The sequence below is a fragment of the Aquarana catesbeiana genome, linkage group LG03 (assembly GCF_042186555.1).
Source record: "Aquarana catesbeiana isolate 2022-GZ linkage group LG03, ASM4218655v1, whole genome shotgun sequence".
Classification (NCBI taxonomy): domain Eukaryota; kingdom Metazoa; phylum Chordata; class Amphibia; order Anura; family Ranidae; genus Aquarana; species Aquarana catesbeiana.
This window is the reverse complement of record NC_133326.1, coordinates 621,971,838-621,988,479: the sequence shown is the minus strand read 5'-3', so window position 1 is coordinate 621,988,479 and position 16,642 is coordinate 621,971,838. Positions and strand designations below refer to the sequence as shown.

Below are 16,642 nucleotides of genomic sequence, written 5' to 3'. Positions count from 1 at the left end.
AATGAATCAACCAAAGATAGAGAGAATCATTGTTACCTAAATGCATCCTCTTCCGACCCTTATGATGGGGAATCAGCATTGGCTCAAAATCCACATCCCTGAGAACAATTGGCTCCATCCTGTATGCAACTGGATCAAACTATGAGGAACATAGGAAAAAGGGAAATGTTAACATGAATTTAACAGATTTATGATGGTGGTTTATCAGCTTTACTACAATGGCAAACAAATTATAGTAGTATTTAATACCATAAAAAAAAAAATGTTTATTGGCTTATATGACAAAGCACCATAAAAAGCAAAACTATGTGGAAGAATACATAGGGACCAGACTTCACTACTACTGTCAGCTGGGTGAAATCATGATCGGATAGTATGGTCTCTTCCACCCTACTTTTCTGTTTATAACATACCTTGTGTAAAATGTTCTTTGTTATGAGAACAATTGACATTTAAATTAAGAATTATGTTGCATAGTCGTGCTAAGTGGTTTACATATCAAGAAACCATGTGTTTTTTTTCTCCTGCATGCAGAAGAACATCATATTACAACCACTTGCGCTTACATATGTATATGTATGTCTCACGTATGTATTTAATGTACTGTGTAAGGGTGACAACCTCAGGGTAGACACCCGAAAACCTCACGCACACAAGAGATTTTGCAAACTCTCTTAAAAGTCATTCCTCCTGGTGGCACCGTTTTGGCAGAAAAAATGTCTGACTCTTGTAAAAGTGTGTAATGTGTTTAGGGGCATTTACAGGCACCAAGAGTTTGGACATTAATTCAGTTCATTGGCCAGAATAATCATTTATTCTGGCCATTGAAATGAACCAACGCTCAAGCACTAAACGTGCCTAAAGTTAACAAGCGTTTACAAGCGTTTTTCTGCCAAAACTCTGCTGCTCCTGGACAAACTGGCAGTGGGGGGTTTTTTTGCCTGTAAAAAGCCCCTGTCACTAGCCTATGTGCGCATGGAGACATAGGCCAACATGCAGGGGAGTTTAGCGGCAGGAAAAAAAAAAAAAAAAACACCTGATGACCCTAGAGACAGCTGAACACACGTCCAGTGTGCATGAGGCCTTATATTTATGCCTTGGCAGATGACCTTAAATAAAGCAGCACAAGGAGTAAAGTTGAAAGACATCAGTCAAAAGCAAGCAAGCAGATTCTGTTTCTCTCAGCAGTTTACAGCAGAACAATGAATAAACACTGATCACTTGGTATGGGTTTCTGCATTTTGCACCTTCCTATTAACCTTATTAGAAAAGTACAGTATTTCCTTGCAGACTGGACCTGCAAAATCATAAAAAAATAAATAAATAAATAATTAAATAAAAGGAAGAAAAAAATTGGTATCTTAGGAGGCGGCATTGATGGTTTAAAAATAAATAAATAAGACTGATCATGATGTAGCTGCCCCCATACTCTAAGGGCAGAAATATTCCTACAACGTCAACAAGCCTCTCGCTTCCAATCTCTACAAAAGCAATAAGCACTAAAAGAGGGGGAAATATATAGGACTCAATTCACGGTTCCCATATTTTACAAAATCAAGGGGGGATTATGGCCTCAACCTGATAGAACACCTTTTGGATGAATTAGAGCAGAAGCTGCGAGCCAGGCCTTCTCATCCAACATCAGTGCCTAACCTCACAAATGTACTTCTGGAAGAATGGTCAAACATTTCCATAGACACACTTCTAAACCTTGTGGACAGCCTTCCCAGAAGAGTTGAAGCTGTTATAGCTGCAAAGTGGGCCAACTCAATATTGAATCCTACAGACTAAAACTGGGATGCCATTAATGTTCATGTGTGTGTAAAGGCAGGCGTCCCAATACTTTTGACAATATAATGCAGCTCCTAATACATAAAGGTGCCTCCCTACTTCTTGAAAGCATCAGATTCAGCATTGTGTATTATACCCTTTGGAGATAGATGGGTTAACAAAATCTCTAAAATGTCCTAAAATTAAAAGCTCATTAACACATGCATTGTATTTACACATGGTAAAACCCAGCACAGCAATGAACATACCATGAAAACCCAGCACAGCAATGAACATACCATGGTTCGGTGATTTATATTGAATGGCACCCTGACGCACTAATTGAGTAGCAGGAAAAGCAACTGCACTGCAGCGCATCACAACATATATGCTGACAGGTATGTGCTGCGTTAAATGTACACTCTTGGCTGTGCTGTGCTAATATGCCAGTAAAGCCTAAAGGTTAGCCATGTTTGACTGAGGGCACAGCTGGTATACATACCGGATGATAAATATTAAAGAACCGTTTACATGTGGGGAATTGGTACTTGGGGTCAATCCTCTTTAATCCTCGCACAGTCAGAAACATCCCAATGGGGGATCCCCAGGCAAAGAAAATTTCTGGATGGAAACTCAGTTGTGGGTAATTAATTTTGACCTGAAAATAAATTCAATGTATTAGAAGTAATCTTGTACCTTAAATGGATTGGAAAGTACTATGCTTGTCTCTTTCTTGGTGTAAATGTTTCCTTTAAACTTGCCATACAGTACATGTGGCCTGGTATCAGTAATCGAGGTATAAAGATGATCTAGCTAGGAAGATACCTAAATAATAATGAGCACTTCAACAATTTTGAAAACCTCTGTGACCGATTAGTGACCATTCCCTACTTTCTAATGTAAAAGTAATAATTTGCTCACCAAACTTGAGTCTTATTGAATATTCCTCCCAATGATATCAAGGATGGGGCACAATTCCTACCATTGACACCCAACAATGGGGCTCAATAACACCAATGATGGGGCACAATTCCTCCCAATGACACCCAACAATGGGGCTCAATGACACCAATGATGGGGCACAATTCTTCCCAATGACACCAACAATGGGGCACAATTCCTCCCAATGATATCAACGATGGGGCACAGTTCCTCCCATTGACACCAACAATGGGGCCCAATGACACCAATGATGGGACAGAGTTCCTCCCAATGACACCAACAATGGGGCCCAATTCCTCCCATTGACACCAAAAATGGGGCCCAATAACACCAATGATGGGGCACAATTCCTCCCAATGACACCCAACAATGGGGCTCAATGACACCAATGGTGGGGCACAACTCTTCCCAATGACACCAACAATGGGGCACAATTCCTCCCAATGATATCAACGATGGGGCACAGTTCCTCCCATTGACACCAACAATGAGGCCCAATGGCGCCAATGATGGGGCAAAGTTCCTTCTGTTGACACGAACAATGGGGTCCAATGACACCAATGATGGGGCAGAGTTCCTCCCAATGACACCAACAATGGGGCCCAGTTCCTCCCATTGACAGCAACAATTGGGGCCCAATAACACCAATGCTTGGGCACAATTCTTCCAAATTACACCAACAATGGGGCACAATTCCTGCCATGAAACCAACAATGGGGCACGATTCCTCCCAATGAGAGGGCACATTTCCTCCCACTGAAACCAATGATAGGGCACAATCACTCCCACTGAGGTTGGGACATTTCGTACTCCCGATGGCCACAGTCCGGCCCACCTAAAGTCTTAAGGACAGTAAACAGGCCCTTGGTTTAGAAAGTTTGGAGACCCCTGCCCTAAGCGAACAGTCTGCCACTTTATGAATGCATTAAAGCTGGACACGTTACAATCTTATTGTACAATCTTCTTTACATTACCAACAACACTGTATCACCAGAGCCTAACCTATTAGATATAAATTAAATGGCTTGACCCTCACACTACATATCTGTTGGAAAATCTAAAGGCCACTATATGATTATTTTGAATGCATGTGACCGGCTTTACTGGAATACGTTGTAAAACAGTTATGATTTTCTGCTCTTCTAAACATTACTATCTGCATGCACTCCTAGCATTAAGGCCCCTTTCACACTTGTGCTGTGCCTTGGGACATTAGAGTCGCATGACAAGTCGTACCCCATAATTACTAAAGAGTACCATTCATATCTGTGCGACTTCAAAGTAGTCCCTGTACTACTTTGGTCCAACTTTGATGCGATTTGAGGTCCATAGACCTCAAGAATACACAGGCATTGATTAAAGTCGCGGCAAAAAATTGCGGTAAAATCGCACAACTTTCATGTCGCACAAGAGTGAAAAGGGGCCGAAGTAAAAAAAGTGGATCCACTGTAACACATCTGACATGGAGCTCCTAGTACAGTTTCCTGTATCTACAGGCAAAAACTAAAATGACTATAAACACTGTGCTGGTGCGGTTTGTCTCAAGACTCTAACTGCTACTTTTTCTGGACAGCCTGGGCTGTTCTAGAAAGTTGTAAAAAATAACGGATTTACTGGCGGGATCACCAGGTGAAAATGAAAGATTTAAAAAGTAAACATATGCAGTACATATCACATGTAAGATTTGGTAAGCTGCAATATATTACATTTTTGTTTTTTTTGGAATAATATCACTTTAATGTGCGCAAAGGTATTTGTAGCCCTGACATAACCAAATGGCCTCACATGATGTTCAGTATACTGTATGTAATGCTGGAGCGGATTGCCAGAGAGTGCAGACATACTAGAGGAAATGATGGTCAGAGACTGTGGGCATGATACAAGATTTGTTAAAATAAACAGATCCCCTGCTGAGTCAGATCTGATCAGGATGGAGGTCACTTCTGTAATATCTGTATCCATTATGATTTTTTTCTCCATTTTGTGATTGAGGAAAAACAAACCCATGCAATCTCTATGGGCAGGTGGATGTGGGCAGATGTGCAACCGTTTACATCAGTTCTCATCTGATCCGTCGTGTTCGGGTCTGCAAAGCTTTCTGTTGGTTTTTGAGGACCTAAACGGACATGGATGTGAACCAACACACAACCATTCACACACCCTTACAGATATATTGCGTTCTACCTAGATCCAGATTATAAAAAGAATAGGACAGATAGAACGTTCGTTGAAGGTGGCCATACACTAGAATTTCTATAGAAATGTTTTGTTTTGAGAATGTTTATTCGATTTTCTAATCATTAGTGGGGTGTTCGTTTTCACGAGTGATGTTAAAATTTGAAGACGTAGGATGGAAATTTTTTCTCAAACCAACAAATTTATCACCAAATTGCTACATCGTGTACTTTTACAACACAAGCATTATTCTCTACGGCTTCTCTCACCTGTCCAATTCCCACATCGAAGTATTCATAATTCACCATATTAACAGTGCTTCCTGAGCTGAGCGGGGGCTGGCCAACATCAGAAGGATGTGTGGTGTCCTGAGTTGGGCAATCACAGTCCTGTAAATAGATATTCATTATACAGCATATTAAGAACATACCGAAATGTGCCAGACTTACCCATACCTCCTTATTACTCACCCCCAAATCCTACTAATATAGACCTAGGCAGTCCTGTGGTGCTGACAGATGCAAAAACTCCTCACTGCCAGTGCTCAGCAGTGGCGGCCCATCCATTAGGGGCGCATGGGCACCGCCCCCCCATCCATGTGTCTGGCCCCCTGATCTACATGCAGGTAGTCGGACGCATGCATTCCAAGTGGGGGAGGGGGTTTGAAGCATGTGACTAGAGGCTTTAAAAGGCTTCAAAAAAAGGATGGGCTGCTCTCCAAGCCCACCCAGTTGTGTGATAATAGCAAACGAATGTTGATATATTTTGATAATATTGATAACACTGATTCTCCTCCTGGTCAATCAGGAAGTGGGTCATGAGACCTGTCACCCGATTGGCCGAAAGGAGATCCGATCGGATTGGCCGCGAGGAGGAGGGAGGAGACCCTGGGAAGCCGAGCCCAGACTATGGACATATTTTTGCATATTTTTAATAACCAGTAGGAACTTTAAAACAAAGCCTTCACTGATCTCTCTAGTTGCTTCTACTGTAAAGCAATTCATCCTCAAACATCACAACAAAGACTCTTTCGTTTGATTTCAGTTCTTAAAGCGGAGGTTCGCTGAAAAAAAAATATTAAAAGCCAGCAGCTACAAATACTGCAGCTGCTGACTTTTAATATATGGACACTTACCTGTCCAGGGAGCCCGCGGTCGGCAGCCAAAGCCGATCCGTCCTTCGGCTCTCGCCTGCTTCCGCCGCCATCCTTGGTAAGGGAATAAGGAAGTGAAGCCGTGCGCTTCCTCTCAGGTCCCTGCTGTATTCTGTGTCTCACAGAATACAGCGGTGGAGGAGGACAGAGTAGGAGGCGGAAGTGGCGTAGGTCACCTCCATCACCGCGGTGACCTATGCCAGGAAGTGGGAGCAAATACCTGTATTAGATAGGTATCTGCTCCCTCCTCCCCCCTGAAAAGTGCCAAATGTGACACCGGAGGGGAGGAGGAATCCAAAAAGTGGAAGTTCCATTTTTGGTTGGAACTCCACTTTAAGGCTCCATTCACATATATACAAATTGGATGCATTTTAAACCACATCCGAATCGCATGACATGTGAACCAAAACGGCTTTCTATGGAGCCGGAACACATCTGCGGTGCAGAGGCAGTGCAAATTCAGTGCAACTTTAAAAAAAGTTCTGTGGGTTTTCTGAGCACTTCTGTGCGGTTCAGATGCGAATTCCAGGCTTACTGCCTTCTATGGGAACTCTTCTGAATTGCACGTCATCAGTTTTGAACATGAATTGAGGGGAAAAAAAAAAGGCATGGCCTGAAAGCTGTTATTACACCAACTGTAAAGACTGTGACGGTTGATACAATATGTCTTCCTCCACCCGACACGTTTCAGAGAAACCAAATCTCCTTCATCAGGGGTATGAGGAGTATCACAACTAGTCAGTTAAATAGTGGTATGCATAAGTATGCCATACTGGAATTAAAAACGTTTGAATTTTATTCTTCTGCCCAGCCTTCCAAAGTAATGTCTTACAAAGCTTAAACTCCAAACACAGAGAGGTATGGGTAACAGCAAGCGGGGGAGAGTAGACACCACTGAGGCTCTGGATGCCCAATCCCATGCATGAAGTTGGATCCTACAGATAGAACCACTGGTGTAGTAGATCAGAAGACTTTCAAATCGGAGGTCTCTGTGATGTTTATATACATGCTGGTATCAAAACACAGAGATGGTAGATGTGTGCGGTGGTATTCGGCAGGACTGCAGGGCAGGAGTCATGGTCCGCTTGCTCACACCCTCCCCTGTCACATTTGGCTATTTTTTTTTGGGGGGGGGGGGGGGGGGGGGTTGGAGTGGGTGCCTGGTTTTGACAGGAACCTGCTTCCACTTCCGGATAAGATCGCCACATCGATCTATGAGCATTTCTGGCCCCTCCTCCTTCCCCCACTTTCCTGTGGGACTCACACGGGTTCCCAGAACACGGCGGGACCATTCAGAAAGCGCAGCAAGGCTCGTGCATGCACAGTAGGAAACTGGTTTCCCTTAATTACAATGATGGCGCTTGCTTAAATCAGTTTAGAGTGCTGACATTGTGGGATCCCAGTATATGTAGCTGCTGACTTGTAAATTTTTCTTCCAGAATAGAGCCCCTCTTTAAGGATGGCAGCAGACAAGGTTAACAGCTTGAAGCAACAAGTGAGCTGTGTGAAGGTTTCCTCGACAGTGGTAACTAGCGATATCTAGCACTTCCATGCATTGCACAGTTAAAGGAGTTGTAAAGGCAGAAGGCTTTTTATCTTAATGCATTCTATGCATTAAGATAAAAAACCTTCTGTGTGTAGCAGCCCCCCCTAATTACCTACCTGAGCTCCATCTCTCTCCAGTGATGTCCACGATCTCCACAGCCAACCAGGACACTCCTCCTGATTGGCTGAGACAGAGTAGCGGAGCCATTGGCTCCCACAGCTGTCAATCAGTCAGTCAGCCAATCAGGGGATGAGGGCGGGGCTCTGTGTCTGAATGGATACACGAAGCTCTGACTCTGCCTTGTGGTGCCCCCTGTAGCAAGCTGCTGGCTGAGGGGCACACAAAGGAGGGAGGGGCTAGGAGCAGCGAAGAGGGACCCGAGAAGAGGGGATCCAGACTGCTCTGTGCAAAACCAACTGCACAGAAGAGGTAAGAATAACAGGTTTGTTATTTTAAAAAAAAAAAACCAAAAAAACAAAAACAAAAAAAAAACAAGCCTTTACAATCACTTTAAAGTTTGTTATTGTGCAAATGTTGGAAAATCTGTGTGCATTCCAACCACAATTCCTCCGTAGGAAAGAAACATAAAGCCTTTCACAGCATTTACACTACAATGTCCCATCAGCCATGATTAGGAGAAGACTGTGGGTCACGCCAGAGTGATTCAAATGGGAGGATACAGCATGTTATGTCTGAAGACGGAACTATCTGTACAGGACCAGCCTGGATAGATTCTCTGTTACCTTCATCTGTTCTCTGTGTTGCATGTGGTGAAGTATTTTCTTCCTTGGTCCAAGTGGGATACCCAGATCTTTCAGGTCTTGCTCTGTGCACATTGACTAGAATCAAATGTAATACAAATCAAACACTATGCAAGGCAGCAACAACATCAAACAGAAGCACTATGCATGTACAGGTGTCCCTAGACACAGGATGGTGGGGAGAATAATCACTGTTACAATTATAGCTAATATGGTGAGACAATATAAGGGTGTAAAGCAGCCATGAGCTACTATTGAAATTTTACAGCTGCCATTTTTTTTTTCATTTCTACATGCCTGCAAAGCATCACCTTGCATGTCTGACTATTTGTTGGCATCCAACATGTCAGCCAAATCAAAAGATAACAGTGTTGACCAAAGGAAACTTAACCCAGCCGATAAGCTGTTTCTGGAAACCAGGCAGGATGGGCATCTTCCATTTTAAATATATCAGTGCAGCACATCACTATAGGCCAGACATGATAAAGAAATTACCAGAGCTTCTGTATCCATCATTTCTTTCTCAAACATACTGAGGAGTTCAGTCAGGTCCAGTTCCTGCAGCACGTCCCTCAGTGTCTGCCTCCTCATCTGTGCCTCTGCTCTCAGTTCTGATGCCTACAAACAAGGATGTCTGTGAGAACAGCAGGGCATACTATTCTCATACTGTACATACTGCATTAGAGCAATCATACTAACCCTCAAGATCCCTCAAATTTTAGGATACAGGAGTCTAAATAAAATTGAAACTGCAATCAATACTGTTAATCGGTTTTAGCCAATTTCCTTCTTCCACACCCTGCCTCTACTCCAGCAGAGATGATTTTCTGCCACCACTTCTGGGAAAGTCGCCTAACAATAATCATTCCCTCTGTACTGCTTAAGCCATGGTTCACACTGGTGCAGCTTTGAAATCACGCTACTTCATTACAGTTTCAAAGCCGCACATTTGTGCGATTTGCACTGCTGATTTCACTGCGGCTTGCGACTTCATTTAACAGAAGTCTATGCAAGTCACAATGAAATCGTCAAAAAGTAGTACAGCAACCTTTTTCATAATCACTGCGACATGAGTTGTGGCGATACGAACAGTTCCATTGTAGACAATGGGGTGCGACATGTCATGCGATTTGGAAATGTCAAATTGCATTACAAATCGCACTGGTATGAATGGGGGCTAAGACCTTACTGAAAACACCTACTGTTTTAAGAGATCCAGCTCCCCACACCTTTTTTCTACTTCCCTAATCTAATGTTATATGTCCTCTGTTGGTACTAAAGCAGGCCATACATTATGCAATTTTCTTTCTTTCCACCATGGGTGGAAGGGATGAAAATCGCTTGATTCCCTCATCAACATATTCAGTGCTGATGGGGGAATCCCTCCTGCAGCGCTATAATGTTCTGCCAGTGGGGCGCGCAGGAAGACTTTCCTGTTGGCAAAATTCAATAATTAGTGTTGCTGGCAATAGCTGATGGCACTGATCATTCAGGAAAAACCCGACAGTCTGGTTGTACCCAAATTGATCGATAAATCGACTTTGGTACAACCAGGGTGCCAATACATGGATATAAATTTGGCCGCTCCCTGCTGAACCGGCTGAATTTTGATCCATGTATGTCCGGCTTAAGACCCCAGTGCTGTTGATTGTTGGTGTGATTTTCTCTGCGCCAAACATAAATCTTGCAGCTCGCATTTTAAGTATCCAGACCACAAAGGCAGTCTCAATCACGTAAATATCCCTCCACGTGAATTATTCATCTTTCCCTCAACACGTCATCTCTAACCCCTACAAATCAACTTAAACCCCTAAAGTCTGCTTTTAACAGTTCAATATGTTCTTTGCCCATGCAAAGCAAATCAACTGATTCACTTTAATGGCAGCCTTACAATCAGTAAATACTTCCCTTCCCTTTGTGCCTCTACAGTTCCATTTGACTGAGCACAGAAAGTGCCCAGTACTTCTGAGTATGGAGGGCATGTCACTCGCTTTCCTTCCTCCCACATGATTGCTGCCTGTGTTTTGTCAGATTAGGCGACCTGTCAGATTTTGTAACGGAAGTGACGTTACGTCACGGCCATGTTGGTACACCCTCGGCCGCAGTAAGCAGACATATTTGTACACCCACCGGAGTCTTGCATTTCACAGTCATTTTTACCAGTAAACTGAGCTTATATAGAGAAATACAATATTTAGAAATCCGTCTGACTGTTTTGATGTTGAATTGTAAAGGCAGCAGCAAGCCTGCTGATCTCACAGGTTTGCTAATCTGACAGTACACCGCTGCTTTTACAATTCAATATCAAAACAGTCAGACAGATTGATAAATACCGTATTTCATGATATAAGCTCAGTTTACTGGTAAAAAATAAGTGTGAAATGTAATACTCTGGTGGGTGTACAAATATGTCCACTTGCCGCTTTCTCACAGTTTTCTTACTGCGGCAAAAATGCAGGGTGTACCAAGATGGCCGTGATAGAACGTCACTTCCATTACAAATTCTGACGGGTCACCCAATCTGACGAAACACCTGCTCAATCACACAGACCTGTCACAAGATGGTCGGAAGAAAGTCCTTAGCCCGGACAAGCTTTAAGTCATTACCTTCAGCTTACCTATGGCTAATTCTCTTCACCACTAGAGTCTGAATAGAGCAGTATGTGCAGCTTATGGAGTTGCAATTAAAGATGATATGTTGCTCTGTCTGGGCAAAGCACAGGATTACTTCAACCTCCTGCCTTAAAGTGGTTGTAAAGGTTTTTTTTTTTTTAAATAACAAACATACTTACCTGCTCTGTGCAAGGGTTTTGCACAGAGCAGCCCCAATTCTACTCTTCTGGGGTGCCCCATCAGCACTCCTGGCTCCACCTCTTCATCGGATGCCCCCATGGAGATCTGCATTCCCTGGGGGAACTGTGCAGGCGCGCTCATGAGTCCCCCTGCTGCGTCCATGGACACAGACAGCAGGACTCGGCCCCACCCCCCCCGCCGCTGGATTTGACTGACAGCAGCGGGAGCCAATGGCTCCTGCTGCTATCAATCTATCCAATAAGGATCCGAGACAGTGGCTGGAGCTGCTGGGCTCGTGCTCAGCACTGGAACGATTGGGTTCAGGTAAGAAAAAGGGGGGCTCTGGGGGGCAGCTACAGCACAGGTTTTTCACCTTAATGCAGAAAATGCATTAAGGTGAAAAACCTCGAGAGTTTACAACACCTCACCCCAAAATGAAACCCAAAAATGAAATAGTCCCTGACTATTACAAATTATAATCCCTAAACAAAGCCCTTGTTCTATATACCCACCTTGTCCTCCTTTGGGAAGAATCCAAGCAGAGATATTAAATATCTAGAACTAGAGGCCAGTAAAGAACACACATGCTGTGGCTTAGTAAATTATAAGAGAATGGAACTCCACTAATCTACAAAGTGGAGGGAGAAATAATAATCAGATAGTATAGAGAAAACAAAGAAAACCGAAAATATACCTTTACTCTCTGGTGATTTCTGAGGGAGGGATCATTCTGGTTAGTCAGCATATCAAATAGTATGAGTGATCCTGTATAAAGGGAACACATAGCAGCAGTTTTAATAGAAAAACACTTTACACAACACACAATAATGAAGCAGAAAAAGTCTACTACACACAATTAAACAGCTTTTGAAAATCATGCCCAACTACAAACTGAACGTTAAACTAAATGTAAGAATTGCCACAAAGCTGTGCCGAAAGCGCCGCCATAAACTGTATGTGATAGTAAGTGTAAGTGAAAACTTAACTGCATAACTGCAGTTTCAACTGGGAAGAATGCATTTATCCATTTGGCTTCCCCGTGTGATCTTGCTCCGGGTCGATGACAATGCTCCAGCGGCCAGCATGGGGTATGGTGCAGTCTGGGGGCATTCTCTCCGACAAGTCTTCAGTATGCCACAATCTAGGGGCAGTTTTTCTGAAAAGCTTATGGAATGGCACAGGTACTCTCTGTGAAGGGCACAGTCCCTATCAGTTTCTAATTATGCTCGTTTTCTATAGTCCGGCCGCCGCATTTTTAATTTTTTTTTTAAATATAGCAGTGGTACAACCAAGCTTTGAGAATGGGAATGGGTATGGGCATAGCGAGTACAGATACAAGTGGATTTAAAAGTTGCTTGTATTTACAGATTTCACAGTTCAGGTCAGTGCTGATCGCTTTCAGTTAGATTAGCCTATAAATAGATAAGAATCAAACCATATATTATAAGTATACAAGGGATCCACTGGGAGCCTGTAAGACTATTAGAATAAAGGAACAAACACTTAACTAATGAATAGGAGGTCTACGCATTCGATTGCAATTTTGGCCTTGTGACTCATAAGTAGAGATGGGCCGAACACCTCCCTAATCGGTTCGCACCAGAACTCCCGAACAGGGGAAAAGTTCTAACCTGAACGGCGAACAACATTAAAGTCTATGGGGCTGAACAGGAAAAATTAAAAGTGCCCATTTTGAAAGCTTATATGCAAGTAATTGGCCATAAAAGGGGTATGGGGGTATGGGTATTGCCCTGGGGGACATGTATCAATGCAACATTTTAAAAATGATCCATACCATACCCTTATCCGGGCATGTAGCCTGGCGGGTCAGGAAAGGGGGGACAAGCGAGCGAGGGCCCCCCTCCTCCTGAACCATACCAGGCCACATGCCCTCAACATGGGGAGTGGGTGCTTTGGACAGGGGGGGCTTATCGGAATCTGGAAGCCCCCTTAACAAGGGGGACCCCAGATCACGGCGCCCCCTATGTGAATGAGTATGGAGTACATAGTACCCCTAGGCATTCACCAAAAAAGTGTCAAAAGTTAATAAAAAAAAAAAAAACACGCACAATTTTTGACGATATCTTTATTAAAAAATAAAAAATAGTGTCCCCCGATGTAAATCCATCATCCATCACGCTGCCCGCCGCATCCAAAAATACAAAATAAAAACCACTTCCGTCGTCTATGAAGGCTGGCCGCCTACTGCAGGCTATGCCGTTTGACAGTTCTTATATAGGCAAGGGGCGGGGGCCACCACCTGGCTATGTCACCTGGTGGCACCGCCCCCTTCTGATGCCACGGACCAGTGCATGCTGGGTTGGCAACGTCACAAGGGGACGGTGCCACCAGGTGACGTTGCCAGGTGGCTCCGCCCCTTACCTATATAAAAAAAACTCCCGTTTTACTCACCTGAGCCCTGGAATTTCCCACGGCAGAGACACGCTCTTCCTCTGCCTAGGGTTCTCGGCTCTTGCTTGGATAGATTGATAGCAGCGCAGCCATTGGCTCCCGTTGCTGTCAATCAAATCCAATGACGCGGGGGGTTTGGGCCAAGTCCTACATTCGGCGTCAATAACCGCCGAATGCTGGACTCGAGAGCGCGCCCGCAGGGTAACCCCCCCGGAGACCGCTTTTCCTAGGGGGTTATACGAAGAGGGCCACTCTGTGCAAAACAACCTGCACAGTGGAGGCAAGTATGACATGTTTGTTATTTCAAAAAAAATTTAAAAAGTAGCTTTACAATCACTTTAAGGGGTGTCTGAAGATAAAAACAAACTGTGCAGATTAGTCTAAATAATAATGCTCTTGCTATAGGTGTAGGCCATTTAAGTACCTCATGAAGCCTGACCTGAAAACTCCCAGGACGTTGCTAAGACATTGCAAAATGAGGCCCAGCTATTACTGTTCACCTTCACCATCACACGATTGAGCATTCACTCTCTGAGATAAGAACTACTCCATCAGGGGAGAAAAAGTGCATGTGAGGAGGTTTGAATCAGAGAAAGAGTTTGCTTCGGTGATACTGAAGGTGAACAATAATAGCTAGGCCTCACTTAGCAACGTCCTGGAAGCTTTCAGGTCAGGCCTACAGCTATAGCAAGTGCATTATTCAATTGTATTAAATTTAAGCAGTTTGTTTTTATCTACAGACCTCCCTTATCTGCATAGGCAGTTTCATGGTAAAGGTGAACCAACCCTTTAAGAGTACCAACCCACAAATGAAATAAGAAAAGTAAAGCCGGGTACACACTAACAGTTTTTTTTTTTTTTGCGCAACTCAGAGGTTTGCATGGAAAAAAATTGACAGGTCTGGTCGGAGACACTGTACTTACAATGCGAGCTTAGTCCAGCGATCTCCCCCGCTGAGCTGTTGACAGGGGATGGCCCCCCAGCCAGAACAATCCGATCAGCGCATTCTGCCATTGGCTGAGAGCGCTAATCGGGAGTCGGACAGCTGCTAGTTTTCCAGCATGCACGTTCGACAGAAGCCGGCCAAACATACACACGGGCAGAATGTCGGCCGTTTTGAACCTGCAAATGTCTCCAAACTTTCTGCCCATATGTACGGGACTTTAGTCACCAATGAATTAGTAGACATCAACCGTGCTTTAAATTTGTTACTTACCAAGGCTGTGTCCAGTTACCGAAACCTTTCCCTTGAATCCCTGATTCCGTTCCAGAAAAAGTCGGTATATACGATTCATCTCCCCACACACTGTATTGACAATGGTTTGGCAATATGTTGGACTGTTATAAAAGAACAGGTCTAAGAGCGTCTCATTAGTGAACTGACGGAGTCGACCGATGCTGGGAAGTGTAATCCTTTGGATGTCCCTGCAGAGATAGAAGTACAGTTTACGAGGTCACTGCACATCTACAAAATGCAAGAAACTCTGCAGAGAGTCACAGTACTATGAAAATAATTCTAAAATCATTAAAATGGGCTCTCAGGGCCACTACATTAGGTATTAAGTACAAGAGAACCTATCTGACTTTGAACAGAACTAAAGACCCCAAAAAGACCCCAAGACTTACCTCTCCCTCCAGCGATGCGGTGTTCACAAGCTCCCTCATCGACATTGACATCATGGTCGATGAGGGAGCGGGTGCAGCATCTTGACAGGCAAGACCGGTATGATGTAACTTCTGCGCATGCACACATATCTTAGCATCAAGGCATCCCAGGAATGTACACTTTTGAGAACAGGAGTAGCTTTTATTGCATAAGAGACACACACAGCCTGTTCCACAATTGGTACTATACTTCTGCTTTAGAACAGCTTCTATCGGCATGTATACAACAAGTTGCTGCAAATGTTTCATAGATATTGTGGTCTATTCACGAATATAATGTAATGCATTGTTGCAGTGACACCAACAGTCAAACACTACACAGGGCAGTTCTGTGGATTCATACTGCACACATCAAATTCTGACCCTGCTGTCCACAGGAGTGATGAAGGTTTGTTAGACCACACCACATTTTTCTGTCTTCAGTTCTGGTGATCCTATGCCCATTATAGCTTCATTTCCTAGTACTTAGCTGGCAGCAGTGGAACCCAGTGTGGTGCTTCTTTAGCCCATCCAATTTAAGGTTCAATGTGTTGTGTGTTTACAGATGTTTTTCTGAAACTGGTGTAAAAAGTGGTAGCAGTTGCAGTTTTCTTGTCCACTTCAACACGTCTGGCCAGTCACCTCTGACCTCTCTCATTAACAAGGAGTTTTCACTTACAGAACTGACACTAAAGCCAGACATAAATAGATCGGACCTCGGCCGGTTCAGCAGAGACCGACCAAGATTTGATCCATCTATGGGCAGGCTGGCTGTGCCCAAGGCGATCCATCGACCGATTTGGGTACAAACAGCCTGTTGGATTTTTTACAAGCCATTACTGCCACCGGCTATAGCCGCTAGCAGTGATGTGATCATTGTGTTCTGTCGGCCAGGAAGGCTTCCTGCTGGCAGAACACAATAGAAATGCAGCAAGGATTCCCCCATCAACATTGACTATGGCAGCAGTTGTAAACCAGTGGTCAGTGAACCACTGATGGTACAAACAAATAGCCACTGCCCTCAACTATAACTGGCCTTCGCAGCAAGGAGCACATGGAAGGGTGACGCATGTCATAAAAAAACCAAAGAAAATTTGAGCTGGGATTTTTTCTGGGTTTTGTTTTGATATAGACCACTGATGGTCCACAAGACAATTTTGGTGGTCTCCAGGGGTTCTTCCGCAAATCAACATTGTGGTAGATGTATACCGCCCAATGTTGTTTCCAGAGTTGTTTTCAATGCATGCTGACAGTCAATACTGTTAATGCGCATTGATCCTCGATGCCTCCAATGTAGGTCTGGCTCCTGTGAGGTAGACACTGGGATTAGTGTGGAGATTGGGAGGTGAAGATGCTGATTACAATGCGGATTACAGAGGAGGGAGGGAGCAAGGAGCTGGATGAAGAGGTGAGATCCAATGATGAGTCTGTATAAGGCAGCAGTGT

The 16,642-nt window shown here is 43.9% G+C and overlaps 1 protein-coding gene across 1 annotated transcript in view; it reads right to left on the bottom strand.

Annotated features, from left to right (window-relative positions):
* DDHD2 (DDHD domain containing 2) overlaps positions 1 to 16,642 on the bottom strand; it is a 65,353-nt gene that overhangs the window by 19,641 nt on the left and 29,070 nt on the right. Inside the window, exons 8-14 of the mRNA XM_073622345.1 lie at positions 14,769 to 14,977; positions 11,835 to 11,905; positions 8,843 to 8,965; positions 8,330 to 8,425; positions 5,157 to 5,276; positions 2,273 to 2,428; positions 37 to 139 (exon numbers count right to left, since the gene is read on the bottom strand). Coding sequence (XP_073478446.1) covers positions 37 to 139; positions 2,273 to 2,428; positions 5,157 to 5,276; positions 8,330 to 8,425; positions 8,843 to 8,965; positions 11,835 to 11,905; positions 14,769 to 14,977 — 878 coding nt within the window. The remainder of the gene's footprint in view (positions 1 to 36; positions 140 to 2,272; positions 2,429 to 5,156; positions 5,277 to 8,329; positions 8,426 to 8,842; positions 8,966 to 11,834; positions 11,906 to 14,768; positions 14,978 to 16,642) is intronic.